At 41.7% G+C, this 19,810-nt stretch overlaps 1 protein-coding gene across 2 annotated transcripts in view; it reads left to right on the top strand.

Moving 5' to 3' along the window:
• Positions 1-19,810, top strand: part of GPM6A (glycoprotein M6A) — a 445,719-nt gene that overhangs the window by 318,246 nt on the left and 107,663 nt on the right. For both annotated transcript variants that reach the window (XM_082265960.1, XM_082265959.1), the window contains exon 2: positions 18,411-18,603. In XM_082265960.1, coding sequence (XP_082122086.1) covers positions 18,411-18,603 — 193 coding nt within the window. The remainder of the gene's footprint in view (positions 1-18,410; positions 18,604-19,810) is intronic.

Here is a 19,810-nt window from a genome sequence, read left to right as displayed (position 1 = left end):
TTTATGACTGTATGTGGTATTTTTAGAGCCACCCACTGGTGCTGTTACGTTTACTCGGGTTGGGTTTATTGTAATGAAAGCACTAACAATAGATTTTAATGCCTGTTTGTCTAAGTCTATTGTATTAACAAAAAAGAACAAGCTGCCTCTATCAAAGCATTTTTAAATTAAACACTATGCAAGGGCTATCTCACACATGCAGCCAGACAGCAATAAAATTAGTTGAGCTGTGGTTTTACCATTTCTGACTGCCGTCCTTTCCGTGTTTCCCCAAAAATAAGACTGGGCCTTTTAATAATTTTAGCTACAAAAAACACACTAGGGCTTTTTTTCAGGGGATATCTTTTTTATTTACGGCATGTACAATAATCTACATTTATTCAAATACAGTTATGTCATCATGACGATCTTAACCACTTAAGCCCTGGAAGATTTTACCCCCTCCCTGACCAGGGCCTATCTTGCGATTCGACACTGCGTGACTTTAACGGACAATTGCGCGGTCGTGCGACGCTGTACCTAAACAAATTTGATGTTCTTTTTTTCCCACAAACAGAGCTTTCTTTTGGTGGTATTTGATCACCTGTGCGATTTTTTGATCATGCACTATAAACAATATAAAAAAAATAGCGTCAATTTTGCAAAAATAACAATATTTTTCACATTTTTTTTATATGAAATTCCCCCAACAAAATGTAAAAATCTAAATTTTTTAACATTTTTGGCCAATTTGTTTTCTGCTACATATGTTTGGTAAAAAAAACCACAATAAGCGTATTTTGATTTGCGCAAAAGTTATTGCGTTTACTAACTAAGGGAAAATTTTTTGTCATTTTTGGTGTTTTTTTTTTTTTACGAGTAATGGCGGCGATCTGCAATTTTTTTTGCGGGACTGCGACATTGCGGCGGACACATCGGACCCTTGACTGACATTTTTGACACTTTTGGGGTTACCAGTGACATTACTACAGTAATCAGTGCTATACATATGCACTGTTACTGTAAAAATTACACTGGCAGGGAAGGGGTTAACTTTATTGGGGAAGGAGGGGTTAAGTGTGTCCCTAGGGGCGTGTTTCTAACTGTGATTGGATGTGGCTTTACATGTAACAACACAGATCAACGGTCCTACATAGCAGGACCTTATGATCTGTGTTGTTACACAGGGAAGAATGACAGGCGGCTTTGTTTACATTTGCCTTTCTCCCTTCACAGCGGACGATCGCGAGTAACCGGCGGACATCGGGTCCGCCGGTCACACGCATGGAGGTGTCCGTGAATGAGCCGGGGCGGGAGCGCGCCTCCGGGGGCGGGAGCGCGCCTCCAGGGGCGCGCGCTCGCCCCCTATTGGCTTACAGGCTAGTGACGTACCCATACGTCACTTTGCCTGGCCGGGGCTGACCGCCGCAGTATATGTGCTTGCGGCGGTCGGCAACCGGTTAAATTGGTTGTAACCCTAAACAAAAGAAAAAATATCCTGATCCTTTATGATAGACAACACAGTGGTTGAGCTGTGTCTTTTACCCCTCTCTATGTTCTAAAAAACCTGGAATAAAACAATAAAATGTATTTTAAAAAGTTCCTGTGTCCCCTGTCTTCTCTCCCTCTGTCCCCCTATCAGCTCAGGAGTCAGCATTACGACATTCTGTAATCCCAAAAATAATTCTTGGTTAACACATTGTAAAATGATGTAATCGGTTTTGTAAGAAGATTATATAATGTGCAGTGTGTCTCCTTTTGTAACTTTATAGTGAAAAATACCTTATTTACAGCGCTGCTGGGTGCTCACTTGACCTGACGGAGCTCTTCTTCCCCGCTCCAACCACTGAAGAGGGAGAGGCCACTGACGTTAGCCGGGTGGAGAAGATCTCCGGCAGGTCACGTGAGCGCCCAGCGGCGCGGTAAATAAGGTATTTGCCACAATAGAGTTACAGAGGGAGGCACACTGCACATTATATAATCTTTTTACAAAATAGATTATATGTTAATACAACAACTTTAACTATGGCTTATTTTTGGGGTAGGGCTTATATTGTAGCCATTCCCGAAAATAACGCTAGGTATTATTTTCGGGGTAGGGCTTATTTTCAGGGAAACATGGTAGCAACACAAGCAGGTTGTACACACGTTGCGATGATTCTTTTGCAATGAATGCAGTTGTAGCACAGTGGTGTGGACTTTTTATATTGCCTCCCAACTGCCTGACAATTACCCCCAAAAATTGCTCTATAATCGCATTTCAAAGGGGGGGGGGTCTGTTGCCAGTGTAATCGAGCCTGAATGTATAACATAACACTGCCAATCTGTCAACACTGTTTATAGATCTTTGTAATAATTTACAGGCTTATGTACAGTATGAATGTATGAAATCTGTTATTATTGGCCCTAGACCCTCCAGAAGCCAACATCAACATCATGTTACACATTGTTGTACATCAACATAAAAAAAAGCCAAGGAATTTCCAGTCACAACTTACCAAGCCGCCTGCGACCAACCAAATTAACCTGTCTAACAGTATGCGTCAAAAACGGGTTTAGTTGCACACATTTGCAAATACATGCATAAGCTGCAGGCTCCGGTAAGGCACCCTGATATCTGCAGTCCCTAACTCTACCTTTAAAGAGTCTCCACAGTGAGAGCACATGTATTCTGATGGATAGACTTTTTGTATTGCTGTACATCAACCCTTTTACGACCCTGAAAACATACATATGGGACAGCAGAAGGGTGACCTTTAATGCCTCGCTGGGAGGCCAATGTTTATGTGCTGAGAGCACGCTCACTCTTCGCACTCAGCACAAAAACTGAGCTGTTACAGACAGCTTTGGCCATACTTCTCTTTTAAGGTAATAGGTTACTTTGTGTTATATTTTTGGCGAATTTAACCACTTGACCTCAGGAAGGTTTTTACCCCCTTCGTGACCAGAACATTTTTTGCTATTCAGCATGGGACTAATTTAACTGGCAATTGTGCGGTCATGCAACATTGTATGCAAATTAAATTTTTATCATTTTTTTCACATAAATAGAGCTTTCTTTTGGTGGTATGTAATCACCACTGGGTTTTTGTATTTCTTACAATATAATTAAAAAATAACCGGAAATTTTGAAAAAAAAAAGAATTTTCAAATTTTTGTTATAAAACATCTAATTAAAAAAAAATTTCTATTTTTTTTCATAAATTGAAGCCAAAATGTATTTTGCTACATGTCCTTGTTAAAAAAAATCTCAAAAAGTGTATATTTATTGGTTTGTGTTAAAGTTACAGTGTCTACAAACCATGGTATGTATATATATATATACTGGAATTTTTGCAGCTATAGACGCTGTACTGTAATGGCAGTGATCAGTGACTTATAGTGGGACTGTAATAGGGGGGCAGGCAATCTGGCTCTAACAAACACTATCTGGGAGGGTCACGAACTGACACTGATGTCACTATTGACACTAATACAGTGATCAATGATAATACTGTACACTGACCCTGTACTAATGACACTGGCTGGGAAGGAGTTAACATCTAGGGGCAGTCAAGGAGTTAACTGGGTGCCTAATAAGTGTAATATGTTCTACTTTTTCATTACTATCTGGCTGTTTTTTCAAGAAACAGCCAGATCATTTTTCCCTGTACACAGAGCTGTGTGTTTTTGTAAACACAGAACTGTGTGTGTGTGTTTGGACAAAGCCAATCAGCTGACTTCAGCCAAAATCATTGGCTTAAACCAGCTGCCAAACTTGTACTGTGTCAAATGAAAGGATGGGTCAGCAGGGGGCACCCATACGTGCCCCGCCAAAATCCGGAAGAATAATCTGACATACAGGTACGTGATTGTGCTTGCACCTGCCACCTGCTCGCAGTATAATTTTAAAAGTTCAAGTATATTCTCTATCACAGCTAAACTTCAGGCAAACAGCTAAATATGCAGTTGAAAATCTTATCGCTGATCTGTCAAAGTATATGCAGGTTGATTTGCATAGTATATGCAGGTTGGTGTCTTTACTTTTGTCCATTGCAGTTTAAGCAATGCAGCTTGGTTAGGGACAACCTGTTGTGTGGACAGTGAAGACATAAAAGTATTGATGAGGTCTTTACTCTTCTCCTTGCTATTGTAAGGAAGCTACAAATACAGTAAAACCTTGGATTGAGAGTAACTTGGTTTGAGAGCACTTTGCAAGACAAGAAAAATTTTTAAACAAATTTTGACTTGATAAACAAGCGATGTCTTGATTTACAAGTAGTGTCATGTCACAACTGAGTATAAAAGAGAAGAGAGGCGCCTCTAAGTGAAGCAATATGGGTACATTTAATGAAGGTTCAACATTTAGCAACTGACATGGTTGAATAAAACAGCCACATCTAATTATGCAGGCATCTGGGGTAAAGCTGTCCACATAGACCGTCCTCCGCACTGCCATTGACATCATCCCTTCCACGCTGTGCTCCACCAGTGCTTGAAGCCTTGCTCTCAGATCGCTCTACTGCAGGGTATTCTTCCTGGTCACGACTGCAGACTGACATCGGTGAGAGCGAGCGGTGTGGAGGATGGTCTATGTGGACAGCTCTACCCCGGATGCCTGCATACTTAGATGTGCCTCTTTTAATCATCAACCATGTGAGTTGTACCTTCATTAAATATAACCATATTGCTACACTTAGAGGCGCCTCTCTTCTCTTTCATACTCTGTAGCTCCTACTCGATTTTGCTTCTAACCCACTTGTGGAGGCGTCATTTGTGGATGGACATTTTATGGTTACACAACCTATCACATTGCTATAATATTTTTATATGGACTATAAACTGAAAGATTTATCAATAAATTTGTGGAATGAATCATCTGAGTTTCTATTATTTCTTAAGGGGAAATTCGCTTTGATATAAGAGTGCTTTGGATTACAAGCATGTTTCTGGAACAAATTATGCTCGCAATCCAAGGTTTTACTGTATTGGATTGTGCGGGGTATTACAAGAAGCTAACAGGTACTAGTTCATAAGAACTTTTAAATGAATGCACAACAAGCCTTAATTATGGTTTTATATATCTGCCTAGAGTTTAGATGACTAGCTGCTGATGAGAGATGGTTGATGATATCAAGGTCCTCACCTTTTCGGTATAATCACCCACCACCATTTTCACCAATCAATCACCCAGTCCTGCCATTTACCCAATATATTATAACTATATAAAAAAACACCTTCCACAACGGTGTGTCCGATTCCTGGTAAAGCTAAGTATATGATTTATAAGGAAGGGGGTATATCCACTTTTTGAACAAAATAACTTTGCTGAAGAGATCAGGGAGAATTCTGTAAAATCACATTATTGCTGCTGTATTGTGCAAAGTGAAGCCATATTTTGGTTATAATTATTAATATTTTGTTTTAGTTAAAAATGAATTGACTTACATTGTGATTTTTTACCAGCCATGTCATGTTGTTGTTTTGTTCTATACAGCTGTGTTGATGTACCTTGTAGTGGCTGTGTATATGACAAACTGTATAAGCTTCATGGTTGTTGGTTTTACTGTAACAAAACAATCTTGTAGATCGACTGCTTAGAGTACAAACGTCCTGCTCTGAATTTGTGTTCAGAAGAAATATACGTTGATAAATTTTACTTTGGACGTCGTTGACCAGGTGTTGAATTTATGAACATTTTGTAATGATGAATATTTCTTTTAGTGAAGGCAGAAAATCGATGCATGCTCTGAAAATCAATCTCTGAAACATAAAATATTGTCTCTGACAGTTCTCATTTCTGTATATACAGCGAGGAGGTTTTGTGTGTGTAAGTGTGTAGTTCATTGGAAGACATCTATTGATTGTATAATTTCTTAATGTTTTCCTGTGAGAGTTGTTAGAGCATATTGTATATTGTTTGTTTATGTGAAGGGTGATTACAAACTCCTAGGATTGATCTCTCAATGTATTACTAAAGACAAGACATGGCAACCGGCTTCTTAAAATAGATGGCATTTAATAACTTTATAGGTTATTACTTGAAGACGAATGTATTCTTCTCATTAGGCATTGTCAGTGGAAACATGAAAATCCTCCATGATGGCCAAGTTGTCAACGGTGCAACCAAAATGATTGAAGTGTAACTTAGTTTTGGATAGAGTGGAGAAAGATTAGAGCACCTGTAAGTTTTATTGGTGTTTGCGTCCCCCGTTAGGAGATTCAGCCTCTCTATTGGTCCTATTTACCGTTGTCATCGAAAGTGGAAGAAAATCACAAATTTTGGGTTAATGTCAGAACAGGAATAGAGGAGTAATCTTGCATCAGGGGCACTAGTTCTGGTGACCCTTGTGACATCATCACTTTGGAGGGATATCCTCTCACTTCCTGTTTTGGCTATGGAACAGGAAGTAATGTGACATCTCTGCAATTGCAATAACCCTCCCTTACTCTTATCAAAAATAAAAAAATGTTTTGCTTTTAGTGACACTTCTTTTGCATCCTTTTTAAAATTACCTTGTAGGCTTTAAAGTTCTAAATGAGCAACCAAGATAGCAAGCAGACATCTGTATTAGACCTACTGTATCTGCTAAGCTCCCACCAGACCTCTGATATACAGCATCTCACAAAAGTTAGTACACCCCTCACATTTTTGTAAATATTTTATTCTACCTTTTCATGTGACAACACTGAAGAAATGACACTTTGCTACAATGTAAAGTAGTGAGTGTACAGCTTGTATAACCATGTAAATTTGCTGTCCCCTCAAAATAACTCAACACACAGCCATTAATGTCTAAACCGCTGGCAACAAAAGTGAGTACACCCCTAAGTGAAAATGTCCAAATTGGGCCCAATTAGCAATTTTCCCTCCCCGGTGTCATGTGACTCGTTAGTGCTACAAGGTCTCAAGTTTGAATGGGGAGCAGGTGTGTTAAAGTTGGTGTTATCGCTCTCACTCTCCCATACTGGTCACTGGAAGTTCAACATAGCACTTCATGGCAAAGAACTCTGAGTATCTGAAAAAAGAATAGTTGCTCTACATAAAGATGGCCTAGACCAGTGATGGTGAACCTTGGCACCCCAGATGTTTTGGAACTACATTTCCCATGATGCTCAATTACACTGCAAAGTGCATGAGCATCATGGGAAATGTAGTTCCAAAACATCTGCGATGTCAAGGTTCAACATCACTGGCCTAGACTATAAGAAGATTGCCAAGACCCTGAAACTAAGCTGCAGCATGGTGACCAAGACCATACATCAGTTTAACAGGACAGGTTTCACTCAGAACAGGCCTCGCCATTGTCGACCAAAGAAGTGGAGTGCACATGCTCACCGTCAAATCCAGAGGTTGTCTTTGGGAAATAGATGTATGAATGCTGCCAGCATTGCTGCAGAGGTTGAAGGGGTGGGGGGTCAGCCTGTCAGTGCTCAGACCGTACGCCGCACACTGCATCAAATTAATCTGCATGGCTGTCATCCCAGAAGGAAGCCTCTTCTATAGATGACGCACAAGAAAGTCAGCAAACAGTTTGCTGAAAACAAGCAGACTAAGGACATGGATTACTGGAACCATGTCCTGTGGTCTGAGGAGACCAAGATAAACTTATTTGGTTCAGATGGTGTCAAGTGTATGTGGCGGCAACCAGGTGAGGAGTACAAAGACAAGTGTATCTTGCCTACAGTCAAGCATGGTGGTGGGAGTGTCATGGTCTGGGGCTGCATGAGTGCTGCCGTCACTGGGGAGCTACAGTTCATTGAGGGAACCATGAATGCCAACATGTACTGTAACATATTCAAGCAGAGCATGATCCCCTCCCCAAAACACACCTATAAGATGGCCACTGCCTTGCTGAAGATGCTGAGGGTAAAGGTGATGGACTGGCTAAGCATGTCTCCAGAATTAAACCCTTTTGAGAATGTGTGGGGCATCCTCAAATGGAAGGTGGAGTAGCGCAAGGTCTCTACAGTAACATCTACCAGCTCCGTGATGTCGTCATGAAGGAGTGGAAGAGGACCTCAGTGGCAACCTGTGAAGCTCTGGTGAACTCCATGCCCAAGAGGGTTAAGGCAGTGCTGTAAAATAGTGGTGGCCAGTGGCCACACAAAATATTGACACTTTGGGCCCAATTTGGACATTTTCACTTGTCACATGAAAAGATATAATAAAACATTTACAAAAATGTAAATATTTTTGTTAATAACATAAAATGTGAGATACTGTGTATATATATATATATATATATATATATATATATATATATATATATATATATACACTGTATATGTAAAAAGCCCCTGACCAACACCTTCTTGTATATTCACAGTCTCCCCTTTTTTCCACCAGTAGCCTCTATATATATACTTGGCTCATCTCCCTCAGGTATTTATAGAGCCTTCCACCAGTTTTCTTATATATACTCAGCCACCTCATGTTTAAAAATTAGTCCTTTTGTATACATACAGCCCCTAATATATGCACATCCCTACTAGCCCCTGATGGGACTAGTATCCTAGACCCCTTTTAGACACTTATGTATACAGGTATAAAGAAAAGATTGGTTAAACAGATGTAATAACAACTGTCAAAAGGGTGGACTTTAAAGGCACATCATGAGACAGATATAACCATATATTTTTATAAAAGAAGATATATTTATGAATTCCATTTTAAAAGAACACATATATATAAAAGGTGATAAAGCTGGCCCAAATTGGACGGCAGCTTAACACAGAAGAGCAAGTCTTCTATAAGTACAAATAGTGTACATCAAGCATCTAAACAATGTAATACAGATCATGAAGGTTGTATAGATGTGAAGATACGTCTGTTCATAGATCAACGCGTTTTGCATCAAGCTTCTTCAGGACCATAGATGCACAGACATATTATTTGATAAGTGACCTCCTCTGACCACCAAAAGAAGGCCTCACCAGGGGCGGACATAGGGGTAGTATGGACCAAGAAGTCACAATGTGCATGAGTATAAGTCGAAGAATCTTGTAAATATATCCAATGGGTATAGCTTTGGATCACATAAGTAGTTTACTGTGCTGGGAAGGTGTCACTTTAAGATGAAAAGAGCCTGTGAATATAATAATATCTAGCATATGGGACCATGAATGTATAGTTCCCATAGGATATCTCTTTTCAGTCTGAGAGGCAGGGGTTTTCTAATTTCTTCAACTTTTTTTTACTGATGTTTTTAGCACAACTTTTTATACGATTGTTTATTTGAGACTGTGCATATCTCACAGCAGAGTTGCTGCTTTCTAAATGTAATACTATATAGGATTTATAGAGCAGTTATCCACCTTTGTTAATTGTTCTCATACAAATACTCCAACGCCATGACAAGGCTATACTTGCCTGTATACTGCGAACAGACGAAATGGATGCTGCAGAAAGCACAGAGAAGTAAACCAGTGGCTTTCTTGAACTCCCCCCTATAACTTTTGCCACAAAAATAAAAGTAGAAGTATGCATGTGTTATATTGGATTGTTCTTTTAAAAAGGACACTGTTGTAAAAGCCAAAGTATAGCTTAAATGATGTGTGTGTTGTGCTGATTCCTCTTCTCTTAGAGAAAATCCTCCAGCCTCCATGCTCCTCCCACCTCTCACCGTGAAATCTTCTGGTGAGGCGGGGGCTAACCCAACTAAGTGGCTGTCACAGGCTCTAGTCAAGAGTGTCAGACTATGCCAACCCTTTTCACACAGCTTTGCACCCGTACTACAGCTTCTATGAATGAAACAGGATCCATGAATGGAGAGGTTGACCAATCATCCACCTGTCCTCCATTCATAGATACTTTTTAATTCGTAGAAACTGCAGTACGGCTTCTATGAATGAAGCAGCTGGGCAGAAAGATTGGGCACAGTTGTCCTCTCTTGATGAGTCTGTGACAGCCCCTTAGTTGTATTAACACCCGCCACCAGCGAAAGATTATGGCAGCAGGAATGTACTGGACTGAGGAGGATTTCTACTAACAGAATGAGAATGGGCACAAGGGACACATCCTACTGACTGCAGATTATGTCCTTTGTGCTGATTTTTCTCTTTTTTTTTAAATTTTATTTTAGCTATACTTAAGGCCCGTACACACGAAACGAAAATCGGAAGGGAAATTTCGTCAGACGAACGATCTTCCGATTTTCGGATTATTAGTATAGTGCTTTCGACAGCCGATTACGTATTTTCGGACGACAAAAACTGGATGTGCAGGCTATAAAATTGTTATCGTACGTCAACACAAAATCCGATTTTCATTTAATTAGTATAGTTTTCGTCTGAAAAAATCTTAAGAGCAAGACTAGGCATGCTCAGAGACAAAAGAACACATACAAAACAATCCAACACATGACATCACTTCTGAAGTTGAATTCTGTCGCACGGGAAAATTTGTATGAAAATAACCTTTTCACTTTCGACATGAGACTAGCATGCAAAAAAAAAAAACGGACAACAGATCGTTCGATAATCTGATCGTGTGTACGGGGCTTTAGGCTTTAATATAAAGCAGTCTTTTGGGGATGGATAGATACAGAATAACAGAATACCTGTCCTGAAGAATATGCTGCTTTTGGCTACCTTCAGTTCTGTCAACATCCCTGAATATCTAGGATGTTCATCATATGATCTTTGCAGCACTAAAGAAAGGGTAGAATAGTAAGCCATTCTATCACTTCTCAATTATCCATACCAATATGACTGCAAACAGAGGGGTTGGTTTACTAAAGGCAAAGAGACTGTGCACTCTGCAAGTGCAGTTTCTCCAGGGATTAGTAAAAGAGGTAAAGCCTCACTTTGCAAAGAATACCCAATCACGTGCAAGTAAAAAAAAAAAAAAAAAAAACACAGCATTTTTGCAACACCATAGTTCCAAGTAAAGGTTGAAAATTACATTCCATGCCTTCCTATAAGATGAGATTCAATTATAATATCTTCCCAACAAGGAAAGTTTATACCAAAAAATTCTCTCTATCACAGAACTATAAAAAAAAAAGTCACTTTGTGCATAAATTAAAGGTTCATTGTCACAATCTAGCAGTACATTCTGACCTAAAAGCAAAGCTTGTCTTGGAATCTTTTCAGTTTAATCACAATTGTTATTGTTCTTGAAATAGCTGAGAACTCAGCAGCACAATAGATTTTATTATTTTTTTAGATGATAGAGACATCGGTTCTATAGAGAAAACCATGCTGTAAAAAAAAAAAAAAACGTACTCATATATTTAATTACTTTTACCTACAACAGAATTTGCTATTCATGTTATATAAAAACTTTATTGTTTGTACAGTTGAATACCATAAGTCAAAATGTCCAACTATTTCACTCACCATAGGAAGGAATTATTCCTCTAGTTAGAGTTCATATTCATTTTACCTTAAATGCCACTGGAGCTAGAATCAAAAGTTGTCTTAAAGGAACCCAAACATTGCTTCAAAAAAATATAGTTCTATATGCATTCTATAGTTGGAGAACAAATGCAGTTGAACTGCACACAATTTGGGCTAAAGGGTTTACGTGCATTTTTGCAGGGTAAACAGTAATTTATAAGCCAAAACAGTATCTCTCCTGCACTCAAGTCATATGCCAGAAGGTGAGTGGTCTGAATGGTCTTTTTGCACACCACCTATGGCCTTGCTGCCCCCTCAAGACCAAGGGTATCCAGTTACACTGGAAAATAACAACAACAAGAGAAGGGCACAGCAACCTCATGCCTTACCACTCAAAAGCCTCTTCTTCAGAGCCAAAAATACTACTACTAGTACTTTTGGCTCTGAAGAGGAGGGTTCTCCCTCGAAACACGTCAACCAGGCATATGCGGACACCATCACGTCATCCAGCACTATAGGAGTATCCTGGAGGCGATTGGTCCCAATTTCTTACATGCATGCATATGTCATATGTTTATGAGAACAATGTATGCTACCTTTTTGAATTTTAATAAACTTTTTTAGTGGTAATGCACTAGGTTGGCGCGCCCTTCTCTTGTAGTAATTTATAAGCAACAGGGTGCCCAGATAGCTTGGAATAGTTTTGTACTTTTAAATGATTAAAAGTACATCTAAAGGCTCCTGTATAACAGTCTATACATATCCCTCTATTCCCCACCCCCTTCCCTTCCTGACACTGCAGACCACAGAGGGGGGGCTGTAGAAAGTGTTGTAGAGTCAGTGCCAGTGGCGGAACTACAAAGGTTGCAGCAGTCGCACTTGCAATCGGGCCCTGGTGTTCTGCCACTGTAGGGGGGGGCCCGCTGACTTCTCTAGTTACACAATGGTCAGAACAGTGACACTTACTGCACAGCACTGTGGATTGCCCACACAGTCTCCGCTGGTTCGTGCAGCTATAGGCTGATGAAGGGGTATGCTGTCTGAGAGCCGAATCTAACAGAGTCAGCTGAGCCAGTACAGTGTGGGGAGGAGCTGCAGAAGGTTGGATGTGAGCACTGGCACTCATCCCATCCCCCCTATCACTGGCATTCATCCCACCCCCCCAGCACTGGCACTCATCTCATCCCGCCCCTAGCACTGGCATTCATCCCATCCCTCCAGAACTGCCACTCATCCCATCCCCCCCTAGCACTGCCACTCATCCCCCGCGAGCACTGCCACTCATTCCACCCCCCCACCAGCACTGCCACTCATCCCCTCACCCACCAGCACTGCCACTCATCCTCCTCCCCACTAGCACTGCCACTTATCCCATCCCCCCAGCACTGTCACTCATCACATCCCTCCAGCAGGGTGTATGTAAAGGAATACCAGGGGTCGCAATTGCATGCTCTAGGGTTCCCATGCAGCCTCCTGTACACCTGAATAGGAGGGGCGGCATATAGAGGAACCAATACCCTTCATTTTCCTCCTGCAGCCTTTCAGCTGCTACAGGAGGAAAATAAAGGGGGTTTATTCCGCTATATGCCTGCTGCCCCAAGCTCTTGTGTACTTCTTGCCCCCCCCCCCAACCTCCACAGTGCTGCCGGGTTCCCTCCTCCTGCCAGCTGCTGCAGGGGATGCTTTGTGGATGGAGAGCAGGGAAGGGGCCAGTGAATGTGTAATTTACTGGCCCCTCTCTGGTTTTAATGAATAGAGTCAGTGATCCGTAGTGATCACTGACCCAGTTCATTTATAACTGAGGCATAGTAAACTATGTTTACTATGCTTCAATTTGTGAATGATTAGAAAGCCTCTGTACAGAGCTATTCCTGTCCATTCATTCTGTACAGCTGGGGCTGCAGAGATGGAGATTGGGGGCTGTGTCCTCAAACTCTTTTCCCAGTTTCATAGATGAAACATGAGAGGTCTGTTTAGACCCCTGAAGTCTCACCCACAGTCCATATTCCCATCACACATGTTCATGGAATGAGCACTTAAGGTACTGGGTGCTGTAGTGACCGCCAGCTGGATACTGGAACCTGCACGATTTGTAGATATTCGCCAGCACACCAAGGATCATCAATTTCGTCCAAACGTTTTTTTATTCAAGAAAGATCACATCACAAAACAGTGTAGTGCAAAGTTTCGGAGCCACACAGGATCCCTTCATCAGGCCTTTATTTGGATGAAACTGATGATTCTTGGTGTGCTGGTGAATATCTACATATGATAGCTCACCCAAGCCCCCCAAGGGGGTCCTAAAATTTCTTTAAAAGAATAATAAAAAAATAAAATTGCGAAAAATAAACTGGTAAAGAAACAAAATAATTAAAATAAAAAAATACTGACACCAGTGGCGGAAATACCAGGGTCCCAAAAGTGGCACTTGTGACCGGGCCCTAGCATTTCGCCACCGGCTGGGGGACAGGGGGGCCCTTTATGGTTTCTTGCACCCGGCCCTAAAGGTTCTAGTTATGCCTCTGGTCAGTGCTGCCAATCCAGAAAGCAGTGGGCTAGACTGGGTGTGGCCAGTTGATAATTGACAAGCTACAGGCGTTTGCATCAGGAGTGACAATGCTGATAGCCACATCTTCTCATCTCACTGTAGTGCAAGCAGCCAGGCCTGCAGGAGAGTGACAATACTGTTCTGAATTAGGTAGCAGCATTGTTGTCACATTATCACAGGAATCTGCATTAGATGGACATCACTGGCATGCAGGTATTTGTAGGACTTTGCAGGGGGCTAAGAATAAACTAGAGCTGTGACTCTTCCCTGGTGTTGGAACGTTTTGGTCGGCCATGCTCTTGGATGGACCCAATTTGGACTGTGGTTAAGATCTTTTAGCTGCCTTCGGGATCCCTGCATTTACAGTTGTCTCTTTTTCCCCCTTTTTGGGACCCTTTCACCATGAGGGTACCAATGCACAATCTCAACGCACCCGTTGTTGGAAAATGGCTGTGTATGTAAGCATCGGATGCGTGTACCAACCATCGTCTGGAACCAAAAGATAGTTAAGGTAGAAGAACGTCACCAGCACACTGTGAATCTCTAATGTGGATCCAAAGCTTTATTTACTGATCACATTGTTACAGCAAAGAGCAAAGTTTTGGAGCCTGGCAGGACTCCTTCATCAGGCATGTGACACATTGCTGTAACAATGTAAATGGTAAATAAAGATTTGTGCCCACATTGGAGATCCATGGTGTGCTGATGACATTCTTTTGCTTTCACCATAGGATCACATTACCACAATTATTGTTTTTACCTTCATCTGTAGGCATTCTCTATGAGTTTTCAGGTGTATTTATGCCCCTGATGAAGAGTGATTCTCAAAATGTCAGGCAGCTTCTACATTGAGGCTGTTACACTTTGAGAGTTTTATATGGGGTTTGTTCCTCTACGGTACAAGCCTACAACATATGTTTTGAAATATGGTTTTATGTTTTGTAATAAAGATGTAATAAATTGTTTTTATATATATATATATATATTTATATATGTTCTGTTTTTTTTAAACTATTTTTGGTGCTGGGAAAGTCCTGACACAATTTGTGTATTGGATCAGTGGATTTGGGTTCCTGCATTATTGGCCACTGTGTTGGTCAGTTTAAAAGAATACGGGCTTTTGCACACAGGCAGCTGGGAAAGGGGACGGCGGCTGAGCCATGGTTTTACAGCCCCAACCACACACCGAATCTTAATGTAAAGCCTCGTACACACGCAACGATTATCGGCCGACCGATCGTCCGACTTTTGTCCCAGTTGTGTTTTGTTGGTTGGAATGTGTCTAGACTGCACACAAATTTTCTCGGCCAACAAAATTCTACTTCAGAAGTGATGTCATGTGCTGGTTTGTTTTCTTTGTGTTTTTTCTTCACTGAGCATGCCCAGACTTGCTCATCAGATTTTTCCCTGTCTAAATCTGTACTGACTGCACGAAAATCGTCCGTTGTGTTGACGGCCAACAAAAATTTTATAGTCTGCACACCAGATTTTTTTCGGCCGAAAAGTCGGAGTTGGTTGTCGGAAGCATCATACTAACAAGCCGAAAATCGGCAGATCGGACGTTGGCCGAAAATTCCCTGCCAATTTTCGACGCGTGTGTACGGGGCTTTACAGGTTGACACTTTGCTTCACAGCTGTGCATGTTTTTCCCAGGCTGCAGTTTTTGACAGGTGGCACCACCTGTCAAACTTGCTTGTTAACCACTTCCCGCCCGCCCTATAGGCAAATGACGGCGGGAATGTGGTTGAGTTATCCTGACCGGACGTCATATGACGGCGGCAGGATAACTCCGCTCTGGGCGCCCCCCGGGGGCACGCAGAGCGGCGATCGGTGATGCGAGGTGTCAGTCTGACACCCTGCATCTCCGATCTCGGTAAAGAGCCTCTGACGGAGGCTCTTTACCATGTGATCAGCCGTGTCCAATCACGGCTGGTCACATAGTAAATAGGATCAGCCGTTGATCGGCTTTCCTTAGTTCGTGCCTGACAGGCACGAGTAAAGGAGCGCCGATCGGCGGCTCCCCTGACAGGGGGGGGGGGGGTCGGCACTGGTAATCAGATCATTGATTACCAGTGCAGACCCTCGGGGGGGGGATGCCACTAGATCCACCAGGGATGCCCACTATGACCCCAGGGATGCCCACTATGACCCCAGGGATGCCCACTATGGCCACCAGGGATGGCAATCAGGGCTCAGGGAGCCCCCCATTGCCCACCCCATCAGTGCTGCCCACCAGTGCCCTCCCTATCAGTGCTGCCCACAAGTGCCCATCATTGCCATGCTTAAGTGTCGCCCACCAGTGCCCATTATTGCCCACCGGTGCCGCCTATCAGTGCCCATTAGTGCCCATCAGTGCCGCCCGTCAGTGCCGATCAGTGCCGCCCATCAGTGCCCACCAGTGCCGCCTATCAGTGCCCATTAGTGCCCGTCAGTGCCACCTATCAGTGCCCGTCAGTGCCACCTATCAGTGCCCATCAATGCCGCCTATCAGTGCCCAGCAGTGCCGCCTATCAGTGCCCACCAATGCTGCATATCAGTGCTACCTATCAGTGCCACATATCAGTGCCTATCAGTGCCGCATATCAGTGCCGCCTATCAGTGCCGCCTATCAGTGCCACCCCATCAGTGCCACCCCATCAGTGCCACCCCATCAGTGCCTCCTCATCAGTGCCTGTCAGTGCAGTCTCATCAGTGCTCATCAGTGCAGGAAAAAAATTATTTATTTACAAAATTGTATAACATAAACAAAATTTTTTTTTTTTTTTTTTTAAACTTTTCGGTCTTTTTTTATTTGTTTAGCAAAAAGTAAAAATCGCACAGATGATCAAATACCACCAAAAGAAAGCTCTATTTGTGGGGGGAAAATGACATAAATTTGGTGTAGGTACAGTGTTGCATGACCGCGCAATTGTCATTCAAAATGCAACAGCGCTAAAAGGGGAAAATTGGCCTGGGCGGGAAGGGAGGGAAGTGCCCTGTATTAAAGTGGTTAAGATTATTGGGGTTGCGCCCTCTGAAGAGTAATCCAAACAAGTGTGAAAGATCTCAAATTATGTTTTCTTCTGTCTACCCTATGGTCTAAAGTGTCAGACTAGAAGATTGTAATACCTTTTGTGCCGAACAATATATGTGCTTGGATGTAATAGCAGCACGTGTGAGACCTGAGTTCCATGTCTAGACACCTGGGACTAGTGATTTTGGTGTCAGGACCACACAACACCCATGGTCAAAGCACAGTTGTATGCACACACCTGTAAAAATCAAGGTTCATAAATTAAAGGGAAGACATGGTAAGTCACAGCATTTCAACCTCCTGCATCTGGTAGTTTCAGGTTTTATAAATCTCTTTAATCATCATAGCATTGCAGCTGCTGCATTTGGCTGAGACTTTACTCTTGGAAAGACGTAGATTCCAAAAACATGTAATCATTTCCTAGGTGTACAAGTGTTGGTCGTTGTTTTTGCACAGTTGACAGAAATAATTATTGCCTTCACAAATCATGTGCATAATGTTAACATCATTGTTATTTGGAAAGAAATTGTAAATTGTAATTTCATTTTGCTTTTGTGATCAATGAAACAAAATCAAATTATAAGTTTTAAAAGACTTTGTTGCATATATTTATTTTTAAACATCATCATATACATTATCAAACATTAAGCATTATCATTTAAAATGCATGTATGTATATACAGTGTGTATTGAATGGATATTTATTATCGGTATATAACATTTTAAGTATTTCAATATTTTTATAAGCAGTCCCTATTGCTTTTTTTTTTAATTTAATACTGTACTATCAAAATGTAAATTTCAGCATTAAATGAATAGAAGGAGCACAGTCTACCTGCTTAGTATTTGAAATATATCTAAAGCCAACAGCAAAAATGTAATACATTGCAGCTTAGATGTAGTAACCCCTTGTCAGTGTAAGTTTCCTCTGACTTGGTGTTAATGCCAGTAACACTGTCCCAGGGTGCTCACTCACTGTACCATATCAATGGAGGAGCAATGGAAGAGCAGCAGTGTCACCCTCCCCCTTCCCCATCCAGTCCTCATCCATATTACATATTAGATTATGGGTAAGATGTTCTGTAGTTCACAGTGGTAAAACAGACAGTGCTAATTATCTCACAGGTTCACTAGATTTCTGTCAGGATCAACAATTATTGTTTTGCAAGTAGGACTCCAGCTTGCAATAAAGGTATTCCACCCTTTACATGCTTCTTGCTTACTCCCACATATGAAAAGCCTGACGTAAAAAAATTCTGAGTAGTAAGAAGTAATGCGTAATTCTGGCTGGAGGAGGTAGCAAAGAACTCAGATTAGGGTAATTTGAGATAATGAGTACATCTGCTGGAATGAGCACAGCTGCAATGTTTTCTGGATAGCATTAGTAGCTAATTGCATGTGTTTGCTAGTTGCATAGAGTCACCCTTTATATTAAAATATAAATGAATTAAGTAAATCAAGGATAGATCTTAGACTGCTAAACCAATTTGTATCCCCCTTTAATAAATGCCATTTCACCTTGTATCTTTCTATTTGTTTTGTTTGAAGGTTGCTTCGAATGCTGCATAAAATGCCTTGGGGGTATTCCGTATGCATCATTGATCGCTACTATCCTGCTGTATGCCGGGGTTGCACTGTTCTGTGGCTGTGGTCACGAGGCTCTCTCAGGCACTGTCAACATTCTGCAGACCTATTTTGAAATGGCAAGAACTGCTGGGGACACACTTGACGTCTTTACCATGTGAGTCATATCAAAAATTTCTACAAAATCTAAATACAATTACTGATTATGTAACAAATACATGTATACATTAGCAATGTGGTTATAGATTCTGCTCTATGATTCTGACAATATATTATATCAATTTCATATTTATTTCTTACCTAAATGTTAACAAACAAGTCCATATACTTATGCCATGGCTGTTTTATGAAAACTGGAGCAAAAATAAAACTTAGCTGTGCGTGTATTGCCTAGTTTAATCTCAGAAATTAAACATCTGACTAGTTGTTATGAAGTGGATCTTTGTGATCATTTGTCCACTTATTAATAAACGCTACTCTATTTTTACTGCCCAATTCACATACAGTATATGTGGTTAGATGCGTTGTGTTAACACACATTGGTTAAAATTCAGTAAGGCCCCTTTCACACACGGAGTCCGTCAGACGGACTCTGTTTTTCTCAGCGGGGGATCGATCCGCTGATTCCCCGCTGAGCAGGCGGATGGCAGCCGTGTCTCCGTGCTGTGTGCAGAGACAGAGCTGTCAGGTCCCCATGCATCTCTATGGGGGAATCGGATGGGAACGGTCTGTCTCTTCTCATTCGATCCGAGCCTCTAGACGGATGGAAAATAGGGTTTCCATCCGTCCGGTTTTGACGGATCGGATTTCAGCGGACATGTATGGGGCGTGCGTTCAGATCCGCCAAAAAAACCTGACAGGCAGATCTGAATGGTCCGTCTGTGTGAAAGGGGCCCTAAGCTTGTGCATCCGTTTTTTTGGGTTGTATTGCCCCTTTCAAAAGGGCTGTGCCAAATTCAAGAAAGCCCTGCAATGGCAATTTTACCAACACTTGTGCAAGATTTAGGTAGTTCTCAGTAGCAGCATTTTTAGAATCTGTCTGCAACATATCTTTAAAGAAGTACTGCCAGTTTGTGGATTAGCAAGCTGGCGGTAATTCGCACCAACTCAGAGTGGGGCATTTTGTGCTGGGACGTTGTAATGAATGTGCAGGATTTCTTGGGTAGTTTGCCTTAGGGGGCTAAGAAAAGTAGGATAGTGTACTTTTTACTAAAAGTGTCCTTTAAAAATTCTTCACTGGATAGAGAATGGGGCCTATTGCCCCGTACACACGTGCAGATTATCTGCAGACTTTTGTCTGCAGACTTACCTTTTCTATGTAGTGCAAGGGCCTGCCGGATTGCATACAAATTGAAAGTGTTTAG

The sequence above is a fragment of the Pelophylax lessonae genome, assembly GCF_965119305.1.
Source record: "Pelophylax lessonae genome assembly, chromosome: 1".
Lineage (NCBI taxonomy): Eukaryota > Metazoa > Chordata > Amphibia > Anura > Ranidae > Pelophylax > Pelophylax lessonae.
Note: the sequence above shows the minus strand (reverse complement) of the source record. Positions and strands in the feature narration are given on the sequence as shown.